The 14,425-nt window shown below is 40.7% G+C and overlaps 1 protein-coding gene across 2 annotated transcripts in view; it reads left to right on the plus strand.

The window, feature by feature from the left end:
* LOC117530007 (lysosome membrane protein 2-like) overlaps positions 1-14,425 on the plus strand; it is a 79,861-nt gene that overhangs the window by 56,746 nt on the left and 8,690 nt on the right. For both annotated transcript variants that reach the window (XM_034192935.1, XM_034192936.1), the window contains exons 7-10: positions 90-268; positions 9,279-9,397; positions 13,400-13,473; positions 13,551-13,602. In XM_034192935.1, coding sequence (XP_034048826.1) covers positions 90-268; positions 9,279-9,397; positions 13,400-13,473; positions 13,551-13,602 — 424 coding nt within the window. The remainder of the gene's footprint in view (positions 1-89; positions 269-9,278; positions 9,398-13,399; positions 13,474-13,550; positions 13,603-14,425) is intronic.

Genomic DNA, 14,425 nt, shown 5'->3' on the forward strand with positions numbered 1-14,425 from the left:
CATTCCAGAATAGTTTGGCCTTGGTTGAGATATGTGGCCTTCAAATGCCTCACTGCCTCTCTCATGTGATGTGTTGCGTTACTGTCTAGGTCAATCTACATGGAGTTTGAAAAGGACGTGGAGGTGAAAGGTATCCCTGCCTACCGATTCACACCGCCGCGGTCCGTAATGGCCAGTAAGAAGGAAAACCCAGCCAACCAGGGTTTCTGCCTCAGCCCAGAAGAGTGCCTGGGAACTGGCCTTCTCAAAGTCAGCCCCTGTCGAAAAGGTAAATGTCAACTTGTTCCACTTAATTTGTCATTCACACTTAATGTAGCACCTTAATGTGGGAGTGATGGCCTAGTGGTTAAGCAGTGGGCTTGACACCCGAGGATCCTCATGTTCAAACCCCCTTCTGGCCAGAAAATCACCAAGGGCCCTTTGGCAAAGTCCTTAATCCGCAAGTTGTTCTCAGTGTGTAGTGAGTGCCTTGCCTGGCAGCATCCTGACATCGGTGTGTGAATGGGTGAATGTGAGGCGTTATCGTAAAGTGCTTTGAGCTTCTGATATAGATGGAAAAACGCTATATAAATGCAGTCCATTTACCATTTTAATGGACAAATCTCTGAATTGCAGTCTGGTGTCTCCCAAGAAATCAACATTCTAAACTTCACCTCCTGCAGCTTTTTAACTATCAGTATGTAGTTGCACATATTAGATCTTTCACTCTTTCCTTGCTATTTGACAGTTAATATGTGCAATTATATTCAGTACATACCTTCCTGCCATCACCAGGACGACATTTCTTAATACCCCCATGTGACAGCTTTCTAGCCCTCTCCACACTACTGGCACCACCTGACCATGACTGGCCCAATAGTCAAAGGTTCCTAAGCCGTGTCACCTGATACTGCCTTTGAATATGAACGGGCATTATCTCACTGCCAGTTCATCTCATCTGTGAAGAATAACAACAATGTAGTGTGCAATTTCCCCAAGAGCTGATTTCCATAATGTATTGAAATGAATGGAAACCTGTGGCTCTCTGCCAGGTAGGTATAGTGAACAGAGTGAAGTATATCTCTGGTGACATGTTTTTTGCTTCTAAAAGAGCAACAAGGAAAATCTGGAGGCAACAGTGTCCCCACCAATTTGTGCATTGAACACACAGAGGAGACAAATAGCATAATTTCAGTTTTCGACATCCAACTTCCATTGATGGTTTTAGAGTATCCCAGAATCCTTTGCCTGCTGGGGAGGGAGGCTTGATAATGGCTCAGCTTAATGCTAACTTTAACATTGAAAATGCCATAGACATGCTGCTAACGTGTTAGCATCGGTCCCTTTGTAAGTTATAAAATACATCTATCAGCTGTTTCAGAAGACCATAACAGGTCGGTTTAACATAAAAAAAGGTAAATATTACTCACAGACATATGCTCTTTAGGGTTTTAGTGGGGAAAAATTAAGATAAAGCAAAATAAAACAGAACCAACGAAGCAGCAGATCGAAGATCAAAGCACTGCTTCATTGGTTCAAGGTTCAAAGCAAAGCCGCACTGCAGAAACGGTTGATTATACAGACCCGCTGCAGGGTCTGTAATCAATGTAGAGAAATTATCATTTTCCTGACAAACACCCCCAAAAAAAACGGCCACCCTGAAGGACCGATAAGAGAATCGTTAAGCAAAAAGGCTATCGATGTCGATGGATTTATTCATTTCTTAAGGATACCCGAAAACAACCGGTTCCTGATTTTTTTAATAAAAATCACATTAAAGACTCACGATTATCTTAGTTAAACACCTAAATACACATTTTGGTTGACCTCACCTCCATAACGATGCAATTATGCAAACAGGTTGCCGCAAACACTTGTTTACACTGACATCGAAATCTTGGCCTCCCCAGCGACAATGTTATTACGCGCAAGATTTGATGCCGTTAAAGGCGTCAATAGGATATTGAAAGCAACATAAACATTTCCATACACAATAAAATCACCAGTGTAAAATTAACCCTGCCAGTGTACATATGGTCAGACTCGGGACCATATGTACACTGGCAGGGTTCATTTTACACTGGTGATTCTGCTGTGTACAATAAATAAAATTATTAGCTAGCTATCTGATTTTACACAATTCTGTCAATCTGAAACATAAACAATAACATATCAGCATCATTTTCAGTATATAATAAAATACTTCATAGTACAAATAAACTTCCCTCACATTTTTGTTCAGTTATAATTGGGCAGTCACTTCAGCTGCTCCCTTGGTTTCACTCTGGGTCACCACATGTTGATTTGGCACAAGTTTTACGGCGGATGCCCTGCCTGACGCAACTCTAAATTACATGGAAAAATGGGCATGACTGAGATTTAAGCCAGGAACCTTCTGCACTGAAACCAAGCACACTAACCATTTGGCCACGGCCTTGTTGAAAAGCTAGCTATTGTGACCTATTCAAGACAACACTCTAAATGATTGTTGATGGTGGCTGTTATGCCATCTCACTTTATAAAATTTAGCCCTACACAAGCTTAAAATAGTATATTAACAGATCAATATCAATTTCAGGCAGTTACTGGACAAGAATAGATAGTACAAATAAACACTTTTACGTAATTGTTCCCTTGTAATTGCTAATGGGTATGCTAGCTAGCTATTGTGGCCCACTAAGAGCAATAAATTTATTCCCTACAAAGGATAAACTACTCTAAGAACAAATCAACATAATTATGAGTCACTCTGAATATGATGGGAGGTGGTACAAATAAACTCCCTTCCCATAATCGTTCACTTACCATTGACTAGTTATTGTGTTTGTTAGCGAGCGAGCTAGCTAGCTATAAATCATCTTACAAACACTGTTATCATTACTATAGTTGCTATTTTAAGATTTTAATCAAAAAGATATTTTAAAATTCCCTGCAGAGCCAGTTGATAAGTATTTCTAGTAAGTATACAAGAATAGGTATGTTTGTTTTCATTAATGACCTTGTGGGTTGTTGTAGGAACAAACTCTCAGGTGACTGGTCGTGTTTGTGTCGTGGCTGTTGACCAAACACGACAGAGTAGGAAATCTTTTACACTCTGTCCCACTTCATCAGCACCTCTGACTGTGACGTGTCACTATTTTCAGACAAATCACACATGTAGCTTTGCCCTTTCTTGTGAGAAAGGTTTAGCTTTCATAAATCTGGACCACTTTTGTTTTCCTTGAAGCACAGCAGTCTAGAATTTCTAAGTTCAACATTGTAGAGGTGGAATCCGACTGCTGTACGAACCCCATTTTAAAGAACATTAGACGACTCATAGTTTATTAGTTCAACATCCAACTGACAGTATGAGGAAGGAACTTGTCAGGAGCCACATAGGTCTATATATGGATTTCTACTATACCCCATATTTAGCTCCACAGATGGCCTCGTGGTCCATTTGTGTGCCTATTGTCTGTGTTTTCTATGGAGCTAACGCACCTTGTGTTCTTTAATAGATCTGATTACAACGTCGCTCTTTCTGAAGGACGCTGCTCAGATGCTTTGCAGTTAATGATCTCATGCATGAAGTAGAAAGAAATGTGGCATTGTCTTTATCTGTTATGTCAAAAATTATAGTGTGAATGTTTTCAGCCTGCAACTTTGATAGCTCACTTAGTTGTTGTTCAGGAAATAGTAGAAGGGTTTTTTTTTTTTTTTTCATCTGTCATTTGGTTTGGAGCTGCATTGTTGTGGTCACATCTCAACAAGGACATGAAACTGAATCTTCATACTTCGATCACACCTCGCTGTTACAGAGCAGATGTCTGCTCTGCCTTGAATGTTTACAAGGCTGCATAGATAGATTCAGCTACAGTAGTATTCAGAATAATAGTAGTGCTATGTGACTAAAAAGATTAATCCAGGTTTTGAGTATATTTCTTATTGTTACATGGGAAACAAGGTACCAGTAGATTCAGTAGATTCTCACAAATCCAACAAAACCAAGCATTCATGATATGCACACTCTTAAGGCTATTAGTAAAAAAAAAAAAAAGTAGAAAAGGGGGTGTTCACAATAATAGTAACATCTGCTGTTGATGCTACAACCTCAAAACTATTATGTTCAAACTGCTTTTTTAGCAATGCTGTGAATCACTAAACTAGTATTTAGTTGTATAACCACAGTTTTTCATGATTTCTTCACATCTGCGATGCATTAATTTTGTTGGTTTGGAACCAAGATTTTGCTCGTTTACTAGTGTGCTTGGGGTCATTGTCTTGTTGAAACACCCATTTCAAGGGCATGTCCTCTTCAGCATAAGGCAACATGACCTCTTCAAGTATTTTGACATATCCAAACTGATCTATGATACCTGGTATGCGATATATAGGCCCAACACCATAGTAGGAGAAACATGCCCATATCATGATGCTTGCACCACCATGCTTCACTGTCTTCACTGTGAACTGTGGCTTGAATTCACAGGTTGGGGGTCGTCTCACAAACTTTCTGCGGCCCTTGGACCCAAAAAGAACAATTTTACTCTCATCACTGTCTTGAACGTCCCATTTTCCTCAGGCTTTCAAAGAGAAAAGCATGTTCAACAGGTGCTGGCTTCATCCTTAAATAGGGGACACCTGATTCACACCTGTTTGTTCCACAAAATTGACGAACTCACTGACTGAATGCCACACTACTATTATTGTGAACACCCCCTTTTCTACTTTTTTTTACTAATAGCCCAGTTTCATAGCCTTAAGAGTGTGCATATCATGAATGCTTGGTCTTGTTGGATTTGTGAGAATCTACTGAATCTACTGGTACCTTGTTTCCCATGTAACAATAAGAAATATACTCAAAACCTGGATTAATCTTTTTAGTCACATAGCACTACTATTATTCTGAACACTAATGTAGGTGCCACACAGAATTTGACATGCCACTGCGTTTGCCAAGCAAACATTTGTGGCAATATCACTGGGTTGTACTTTGCTAAGAGGCAGTTGTTACGTCTCATCTCATAATTTGATCGGTCAGTAAACATACAAGACTGTATAGGGCTGTGGTCCTCAATACCTGTTCTCAGATAACCCTACAGATAAATGCACTTATTTACATGTGTTACACTTAAGATCAGTTTCAATCAACGGAGTGATGAAATCAAATGGAACTGTTGATTCAGAAAGAGATTCAATTTTGTACAATGTTCTTCATGGTGACATTTTGTGGCCAAATGCATTTGTCAGTTGCAAAGAATTGATGAAAGCAGCTTGAAGTATGTAATTGTATATGATCTTGGTTTGTCTGTATCTGGAATGAAGTCCTTTCAGTCACCACAGTAGATCCAAGGTGGATCTGCATATTGATTTGGCACATTTTACGCTGGATGGCCTTTCTGACACAACTCCAGATTACATGGAGAATGGGCAGGGGTGGCTTTAAACTGGGAACCTTCGGCTCTGGAAACAAGTGCACTTAACCCCTTGGCCACCACCCCTGGTATATCTGTATTTGTGACTGTTGTTAATATGTTGTATATCTGGTTTTATTATATGAAAATGAATTTTATTTAGATTTATATGGAGTGCTTGTGTGAATTTTGTTACAATCTGAAGAGAGATATAGATTTAGATTTAGAGTTCCATATCTAGATAAAACATAAACCATGAACACTAGTATGTGGTCTTCAGAAAACAGCAAAATGAACAAAAAAAAAAACACAAAAAAGCAATAATAATACTAATAATAAATGGAATAGTATAGTGACTAGCCAACAAAACAATTGGACTGTTCGGACTACTGAAAAACTGATTATCCTGGAACGTGGTGGAGTGTATGTGGAATGACTCAAGGAAGAACCTATTAAATCTTGAAGTGGATACTGATAATGGAGTAAAACTACTAACTTTTAACATTGGGAAATATGGTGTTTTTGGTTTTGGACATTTTCTAACTTTCTCAAAAAAGCTAAACTGATTTTCAGCATCTGTGGTAGATATATATATATATATATATATATATATATATATATATATATATATATATATATATATATTCCCAAATTTGCTCCAAAATTTTACAGATTCTCTTTCAGGATACAGTCAACAATTGGACTTTTTTGGGGGAAGGCATAATCTGCAAACAAACTATTAGCGCAGGTGAAAACTATTTATTTGATTATGGTCCATAATATTTGTGTGATCTATACTCATCTACAGGATTAGCCGCCTTGGTTGCCACACTTACACAACTCGGCCCCCCTTGTCTGAAAGTTGTGGACCCGCATTTACAAATCTTTTTCATTTACAATCTCATTTCAAATCATTTTTGTTGTATGGCTGGGGGGGCCTGGCTGCCTTTTTGTTTCTGTCTTTTGTTTTTCCTTCCAGGTGGCTTGCATTTGGGACTGAGTGGCTGTGTAGCTGAGTTTATCAGGACCTCACCCTTATCACCTGAGGCTGATCACCTGCGGCTCGTCAGGACTCACAGCTGTGGTGCATCTTCATGGATTGGAACATGGTGGCATTTAAGACTGGAGTACACAGTGTGTATTTGCCAGAGACTCGACCTTGTGACCAGACGGGTGAGATCGTCGTCTCAGGAGCCATCTCATCATCAGTGGATGCAGAGAACGTCCAGGTTTGATGCATGGTCTGTGAAAGAGGAGGGGGTGAGGTCTCACGCTCGTCAGCACACTTCCTGAGGTACGTTAGATTTTGTGACTAACATTTATACAGTCAGTAAATGTGGTGTCCCTCACACCTTATTATATTGAGCTGTATGTTGGTCGTTTAAATCAGCTTCCACTGCAGTGGAGTTTTGTGAACTGGATGTTCCATGCCTGCAGGGTGGGAAGCTGATTAGTAATTAAGCCAGGAAGTGTTTGCTGTTTGTACACCTTTGAGCGTTCTCTCTGTGTGTTGAGTGTGGACTCACATAATGATTCCTTCTTTCACAGACTCGGTTTGTCGCGGCCACCTGGGGGGTGTCGGCGGGGTCCTTGGGTCCGAACCAGTTCTGGCTCCGGACCGTTAGCGCTGCTGGGAGCGCACTGCAATCCACCATGCCAGACCGCGCACTTTTATATTTTTCACAGCACTGTTATGTTCATTAAACTCTGTTATCCTTTGTACCGTGCTCTGCTTATTTTATACTGGGTCCTTCAAACGCTGGTCGGTTCTCCGGGCTGCGTCCGACACATAACAATTTTATCCCCTTAGGATGCACTGTTGTTGTCACACAGGATGTGGCGTACTGTACTTGCTAATTAATGAATGAACATCGCTATTTTGTGTGGCAGCCCGCAACGTGTCATTAATATCACACCTTGTCTGATTAAAACCACCTCTTGGTTTACCATTTTTTAAAAGGTTCTTGTTGATATGTAGAGATTAAACACTTATCATTTTGTCTTATCATTCTGCACAATCACCAAGAAACACATTTCAATATGGACTTTTAGATTTGAAGTAAAATACATTCAGTCCCCGCTTTCCAAACATTTGTACAATTTAAGTGCATTCAGCATTTGACACTGCTTAAAAAAGAGAAATGAGGCACAACTGTTTTCCATGATGGAAGTGTGCAGATACTTATTACTTACAGAAGCTTTGTTTAATTTATATATATATATATATATATATACTCAACAAAAATATAAACGCAACACTTTTGGTTTTGCTCCCATTTTGTATGAGATGAACTCAAAGATGTAAAACTTTTTCCACATACACTATCACCATTTCCCTCAAATATTGTTCACAAACCAGTCTAAATCTGTGATAGAACATCACCTCATGTTGCAGCAGGATAATGCACGGCCCCATGTTGCAAGGATCTGTACACAATTCTTGGAAGCTGAAAATGTCCCAGCTCTTGCATGGCCGGCATACTCACCGGACATGTCACCCATTGAGCATGTTTGGGATGCTCTGGACCGGCGTATACGACAGCGTGTACCAGTTCCTGCCAATATCCAGCAACTTCGCACAGCCATTGAAGAGGAGTGGACCAACATTCCACAGGCCACAATTGACAACCTGATCAACTCTATGCAAAGGAGATGTGTTGCACTGCATGAGGCAAATGGTGGTCACACCAGATACTGACTGGTATCCCCCCCAATAAAACAAAACTGCACCTTTCAGAGTGGCCTTTTATTGTGGGCAGTCTAAGGCACACCTGTGCACTAATCATGGTGTCTAATCAGCATCTTGATATGGCACACCTGTGAGGTGGGATGGATTATCTCAACAAAGGAGAAGTGCTCACTATCACAGATTTAGACTGGTTTGTGAACAATATTTGAGGGAAATGGTGATATTGTATATGTGGAAAAAGTTTTAGATCTTTGAGTTCATCTCATACAAAATGGGAGCAAAACCAAAAGTGTTGCGTTTATATTTTTGTTGAGTGTATATATACACACAAAAACTAACTAATTTTATGCAACAGGCCCAGACAAACACAAAGAAAGTACACACGTCAATACCCGTGAACCGAAAAGGGAAACAAAGTACATCATCACAATTGCTGCTTGTAACATGAGGTGCAAGGTATCATTTACGCAGTGTCCCAAACTGAGGTCATTACGTGGTCACGCTGATCCCAAGTGGATGAAGACATAGTCGTAAATAGTAGCAAACCGTGTGGAAGATTCCGTTCTAGAAAGTCTCATATTTTCCATCTGTATGACAGACATCATGTCCACAGTCCACTTTTAATGGATGGAGGAGTTGGTGATTTCCACTCAGAGAATGAGCAGTTTGGCAGCTACCCTACCTAACCTGAGAGACAACTGTGTGCCTTTCGTGAGACTCATCAAGGCTTCTTAGCAGCCAAGGCCAGTTCGGCATCAGAGGAGATGGAGCACATGTAGGCCCTTTGAGTTCCAATCAAATATCTAGGACCAGAATCCTGTCAGGAGAGGGCAAGACCACAACACATGAGACAGCGTGCTCTCAGAGACTTTACATCTGTCACACAGTGGGGAAACATGTAGGATAAAAGTTATGCAGCCTGACCTTTGAATAATGAAGACGGGGGGGCACTTTAAATTGAATTAAATGGTATCTGCTGTTAATACAGCTGGACTTTCTTGAACATAGGCTCTCCTCCCATACTCCATCAGATATGCAGATACCCAGCTCTTTAGACCAGGTCTCTTTAATTTTAATACATCAAAAACATTCACAAGCTTGGACACTAGATGTCTAGAATCTGGGGAATTCTGCAAAATATCAAAAAGGTGTGCTCAAAGTTAGAAGATTTGCTTAATTTAATGCGATCACTTCTGTAATTGTTGCATTTCTTCTAGGTGCTCCGGTGGTGGCCTCCTTTCCACATTTTTACCTGGGGGATGAGAAATATATTTCTGCTATTGAGGGAATGTCTCCACAAAGGATACATCATCAAACCTTTCTGGACCTGAACCCGGTAGGCATCCAAGATGTTTTTTTAAGAACGAATCTTGCTGCATCACTGTGTACTGCTGCTCCCCCTGGTGTTATATGCAGAGTACTACATACATTATAACCCATTTTGGTGTCCTTATACACAGTATATACTAGATATGCCTGTTGGCATGAAGGCAGTAAGGGCTAGGGCAATCTGACATTTGACCCTAATGACCTTGACCTTTACCCAAATGATTGACCTCTTTGTGACCTTGCCAGGGCAATTCTTTTATTCAGCTAACCATGTGTCTCATTTGTTCCAGATTGGGTTGAAATCAAATTCCTTAACCTTTTACCAAATTAATTCTTTAAGATTGATTTTTGGGTCAACCTTCATCGACATACCAAGTAAGTCCTATCTGAGCCCTGTGGTGCTGTAGCATGAAGCAGATGAGAGTATATAACTTTCCCTGGACAGGATGCCAGTCTGATGCAGGTTAATTCCCCAGGTAAGGCCAGTAACCGTTTACAGCTGGATGGAATGAGACAATGAGACAGACAGGTAGGGTGAGCGAGGTTTGAATCCAGATTGGTGGGCCAACAAAAGCACCTGGGAGGAGTAGACCAGCAAACTGGCAGCTATATCCTTGGTCTTTGGTGGACAATTCAAGAACACACCGCCATATATTTGCCAAAACTGGTGCAAATCATAATGGAAAAGCTTACAATTTGACTCCAGTGATTGACCTTTGGTAAATTTGATCTCACCTTGACAGTTCCACCTACATAGGTGTGCAATGTGTGAATTGGAGTGAAAATCAAAATTTTGAACTTTGACCACAATGACCTTGATTGTTGAGAGATGGTACAAATAAACTCTGTTCTTGGTGGGACGGTGGCTTAAGTGGTTATTTTGGGGGTTTGCTTCCAACCTGTGGCCTTTCTATGTGAACTATGCATGTTCTCCCAGTGTTTACGTGGGTTCCCCCCAGTGATGCCGGTAATGCGTTACTTAGTAACGCGTTACTCTAATCTAACCACTTTTTTTAGTAACGAGTAATCTAACGCGTTAATATTTCCAAATCAGTAATCAGATTATAGTTACTTCTCCAAGTCACTGTGCGTTACTATTACTTTTGCATTGTGGGTCGATAGCAGCATTAAACTTCAGTCGAACCCCGACCTCCTGCCCACTTTAAGCAAGCTGTGAGCTTTTCATCCGCGGTTTTCTGCAGCAGCTACGACTCGTCCTCACCTCTTAAAGCGCGGTGACAACAGCACACCTGCACTGAGCTGTACAAAGACATTTTTATGCTTTTTTTCTCCTTTATTTAGAATTCTGAACTGAGCTGCTCCGTATCTGCTCGTTAAAAACAGCTGATCCTCCGCGACGCCTCAACAACTAACACTATTTTCCACTCAAATGCACCTAAACTCTCTTTCTGAGGACCACATGATGAGAAAACGCAATAAAACTTTCTTACCTGTAAATCTGGTCATGTTTTCTGCATAAATAAATGTTATCCATTCTTTGTGCTCAAACGCCAAAGCAGGGGCGAATCCAGATGGAATGGGAGCGTGGGGCAAGGATGTGCCCCCCTCCCACAACACCCCTGGATTAAAGGTCCAGTTTTGAAGCCTTTTTTTAACTACAACTACTAATACTACGTATAATAATAATAATTTCGACAAGTAAAATGTTTAGAGAGAATTTATGTTAGAAAAATGTTAGAAAGAATTTTATAGTTACATTTATAAACAATGTAGGTTAGAAATGGCAAGTTTTACTGTTACAGTGCTGTCAACAGTTAAATATGAGGTCAAGAAAGAGGTCTTTATTTTACTTTTTATAAAACAAGTATTTATTTTCATTGAAGTCAAGAAAGGGTGACTATAAAGTGAGTTTTGGCAAAACAAGTATCATTGTCATGTTGCGGTGGCAGTGGGTTGTTGTCGGCAGCTGGGGAAAGTAACTAAAAAAGTAACTAGTAATCTAACTTGGTTACTTTTACAATTGAGTAATCGGTAAAATAACTAAGTTACTTTTTCAAGGAGTAATCAGTAATCAGTAATTGGATTACTTTTTCAAAGTAACTGTGGCAACACTGGTTCCCACATCCAAAGACATGCAGGTTAGGTGAACTTTAAATTGACCGTAGGTGTGAGTGCGGGTGTGAATGTGTTCATCTGTCTATATGTGGCCCTGTGACAGACTGGCGTCCTGTTCAGGGTGTTCCCTGCCCCACACTCTGTGACTGCTGGGATAGGCTCCAGCCCCCCCCAATTCCCCACCCTTAATTGGAGTAAGGGGGTATGGAAAATGAATGGGTATTTATCAGGGGCGTAGGCAGAAATCATAAAATGGGTGGGCCCAGAAAAAATCAGACAGGCCCAACCTTTGGGGTTGTAGGTAAGGTGTAGGTATTATAATACACCATTTGAAAAAGTGTGCCTCGTTTGGACATCGCAAGCAACGTTATCATTTAGCCTGCAGCACTGGCAAAGTGAGCACACAGACGCCACACGTCAGACACAAGTACTCTTCATGGATAATGCAAGCAGCAGTGCAGCGCCACATACACACACACACACATTCAGTACAAGTCTGGTAGCCTGCTTGGCTCGGCCTAAACCCAAAACGTCAATAGGTATTTAAATAAGGCCTTGTTTCAAAAATGAATTCCAAGTTTAATGATGAACACATCTCAGCCAACTGCACAGACGCTGTGTGCACAGTTACACAGACGCAGAGTGACACAAGCACCCCATGGACAATGTGTAAGTCCTTTAAAATAAAATTCAAAATATATCCGCAACATGAAAACAGGTTGGCTCGGCGGCCAAATTATGAAATTGATAAACAATGGAAACCATGGCTCGGTGGCCAAATTAAAAACCATCAGAACGGACACCAACATGATTCGTGGCAGTTGCAATATAATATTAACAATTAGGCCTATTTAGAAGAAAAAAGTAATTAATGGTCTCACACTTACATTTGATGAATCCTTTTAATGCTACAGCAGGAGACGACAGGGTTTTTTGTTGAACTCTCGTATCACGTCATCATAGTCCAACGATTCAGTCAGTTTTCTTTCAAGGGAAAGCACGGAAAGTGCATTCAGTCTGTGAGTCAACATGGATGTTCTGGTGGACGTTTTTATCTGATTAACAGTAGAAAACAGCGAAATCCGTGAAGTAGTCAGCGCTATTTTTTGCAATTATTATAGATGTTTTAAGGCTGTAAAACCCCTCACTACACACTTTATACACTTTTCTCAAACAGGCATTAACATTTTCTCACTTTTCTCTCCTGTGTAAACACTCTCTTTTTTCTTCTGTGCGAGAAGATTATAAACAGACACACGCAGAACACAATGCGCAGCTCTCCCCTCGCTCATTGCATCCGGAGGTACGGATGCGGGACCCGCAAAGAATCCGAGTCCTCTCTCGGTGGCCACGGAGCTCTGCGGCTGCGATCAACATCCACATCAAAACAGCGAGCGGATCTCTGGACCTGTTGCCAGATTTGACGCAGCTCCGCACAGCAGACAGGAGGGCGGTGTGAGTGGCCCGCTGCTGCATTTACCAAGCCCGCAGAAAGCACATCGGAGGCAGTGAGAGCAATCGCGGTGATGCCGACCAGTGCTGCAACCAGCCCACCTGATAAGGACACACAACACAATGCGCGTTAAAAAAAAAGCATGCAAAATTGCTCTAAAAAACAAATCCGCGAAACTGCGAGGCCGCGAAAGGTGAACCGCATTATAGCAAGGGACCACTGTACTCTGAAAATGAATTAATAAAAATCACAGAAGATGAACCAGATTTTTTTGACAAAATGTATTAATTGTTGCTCAGTGCTAATGCAATACCATATCATAGGAATACAATGAGGCAACAACAGGTGACTGTCGAGTGTCGACTCAGCCTTCTCATTGGATGGGACGGGCCTGGCTGACGAGTGGGTGGGCCCAGGCCCATCCAGGCCCACCCCTGGCTACGCGTGAGGTATATATATGATTGTTGTTATTTTTCTCAGACGACAGGAGTGATTGTACGTGCAAACAAGAGGGCACAGGTTAACATCCTGCTCCAGAGAATCTCTGGATTCTCGTGAGTATCTGCAGCAAAATATAAGCTACATGCCAATATTGTGATTCCTGAAAAGGCTTTCTTCATTTTTATAACAGGAAAACTCGAGGCCTGACTGAAACCATCTTTCCTGTCATGTTCATCAATGAGGTAAGTATCGTATTTTCCAGAGTATAAGTCTGTTTTTACTAGTTATGGGCAGAGTTGGGATGAAGTCACTGTCAAGTCATTCTCGAGTCATCAGTCTGCAAGTGCCACGTCAAGTCTCAAGTCAGCTTACAAACAATTGGTGGTCATTATGACTTGAGACTTGACTTGGGACTTGCTGATTCATGACTTGAGAATGACTTGATGGTGACTTCGTTGCACCTCTGGTTATGGGGGTTCTGCAAGTAATACGTCAGTGCAACTTATATACTGAAAAATAATAGTTATAATGACTATTTAGTACGGTATATAGGAGTTTCTCAACAAAATAAAGTCTAATAATAAAAGAATAAATGCCAATAATAACAAGTACACAACAACAATGTGAAAAAATCCCAAATTAAAGCACTGATCAGGCAGAAAAAAGGTGTGACTTGTCCTCCGGTGTGACTTATATCTGGGTTTTTCCTCTTCAAGAGCCAACTTATACTCTGGAAAATACAGTACATTGTCACTCATCATGTGCTGCAACACAAATGTGTCACCAGATTTTTTGCATCAAAATCAAACACATTTTTTGGAATCATTCTCCATTTTTTATTTAGGTGTAGCCAGTAATATTCATAGCTTTCTGTTTTTAATTGATGACTGTAAAGATGATCAATCCACTGTAAATAAATAAATAATAAACAAAATAATAAACAAAATAAATAATTCAAGCTGAGCAACAACCACAATAAATCACAGTTGGAAGTCAACTTAAATCCCCGCAACAGTGTAGTTTTCAACACTAGAGAAAGTATTTTCATACCGGTCAAATATGTTT

The sequence above is a fragment of the Thalassophryne amazonica genome, chromosome 17, assembly GCF_902500255.1.
Source record: "Thalassophryne amazonica chromosome 17, fThaAma1.1, whole genome shotgun sequence".
Lineage (NCBI taxonomy): Eukaryota > Metazoa > Chordata > Actinopteri > Batrachoidiformes > Batrachoididae > Thalassophryne > Thalassophryne amazonica.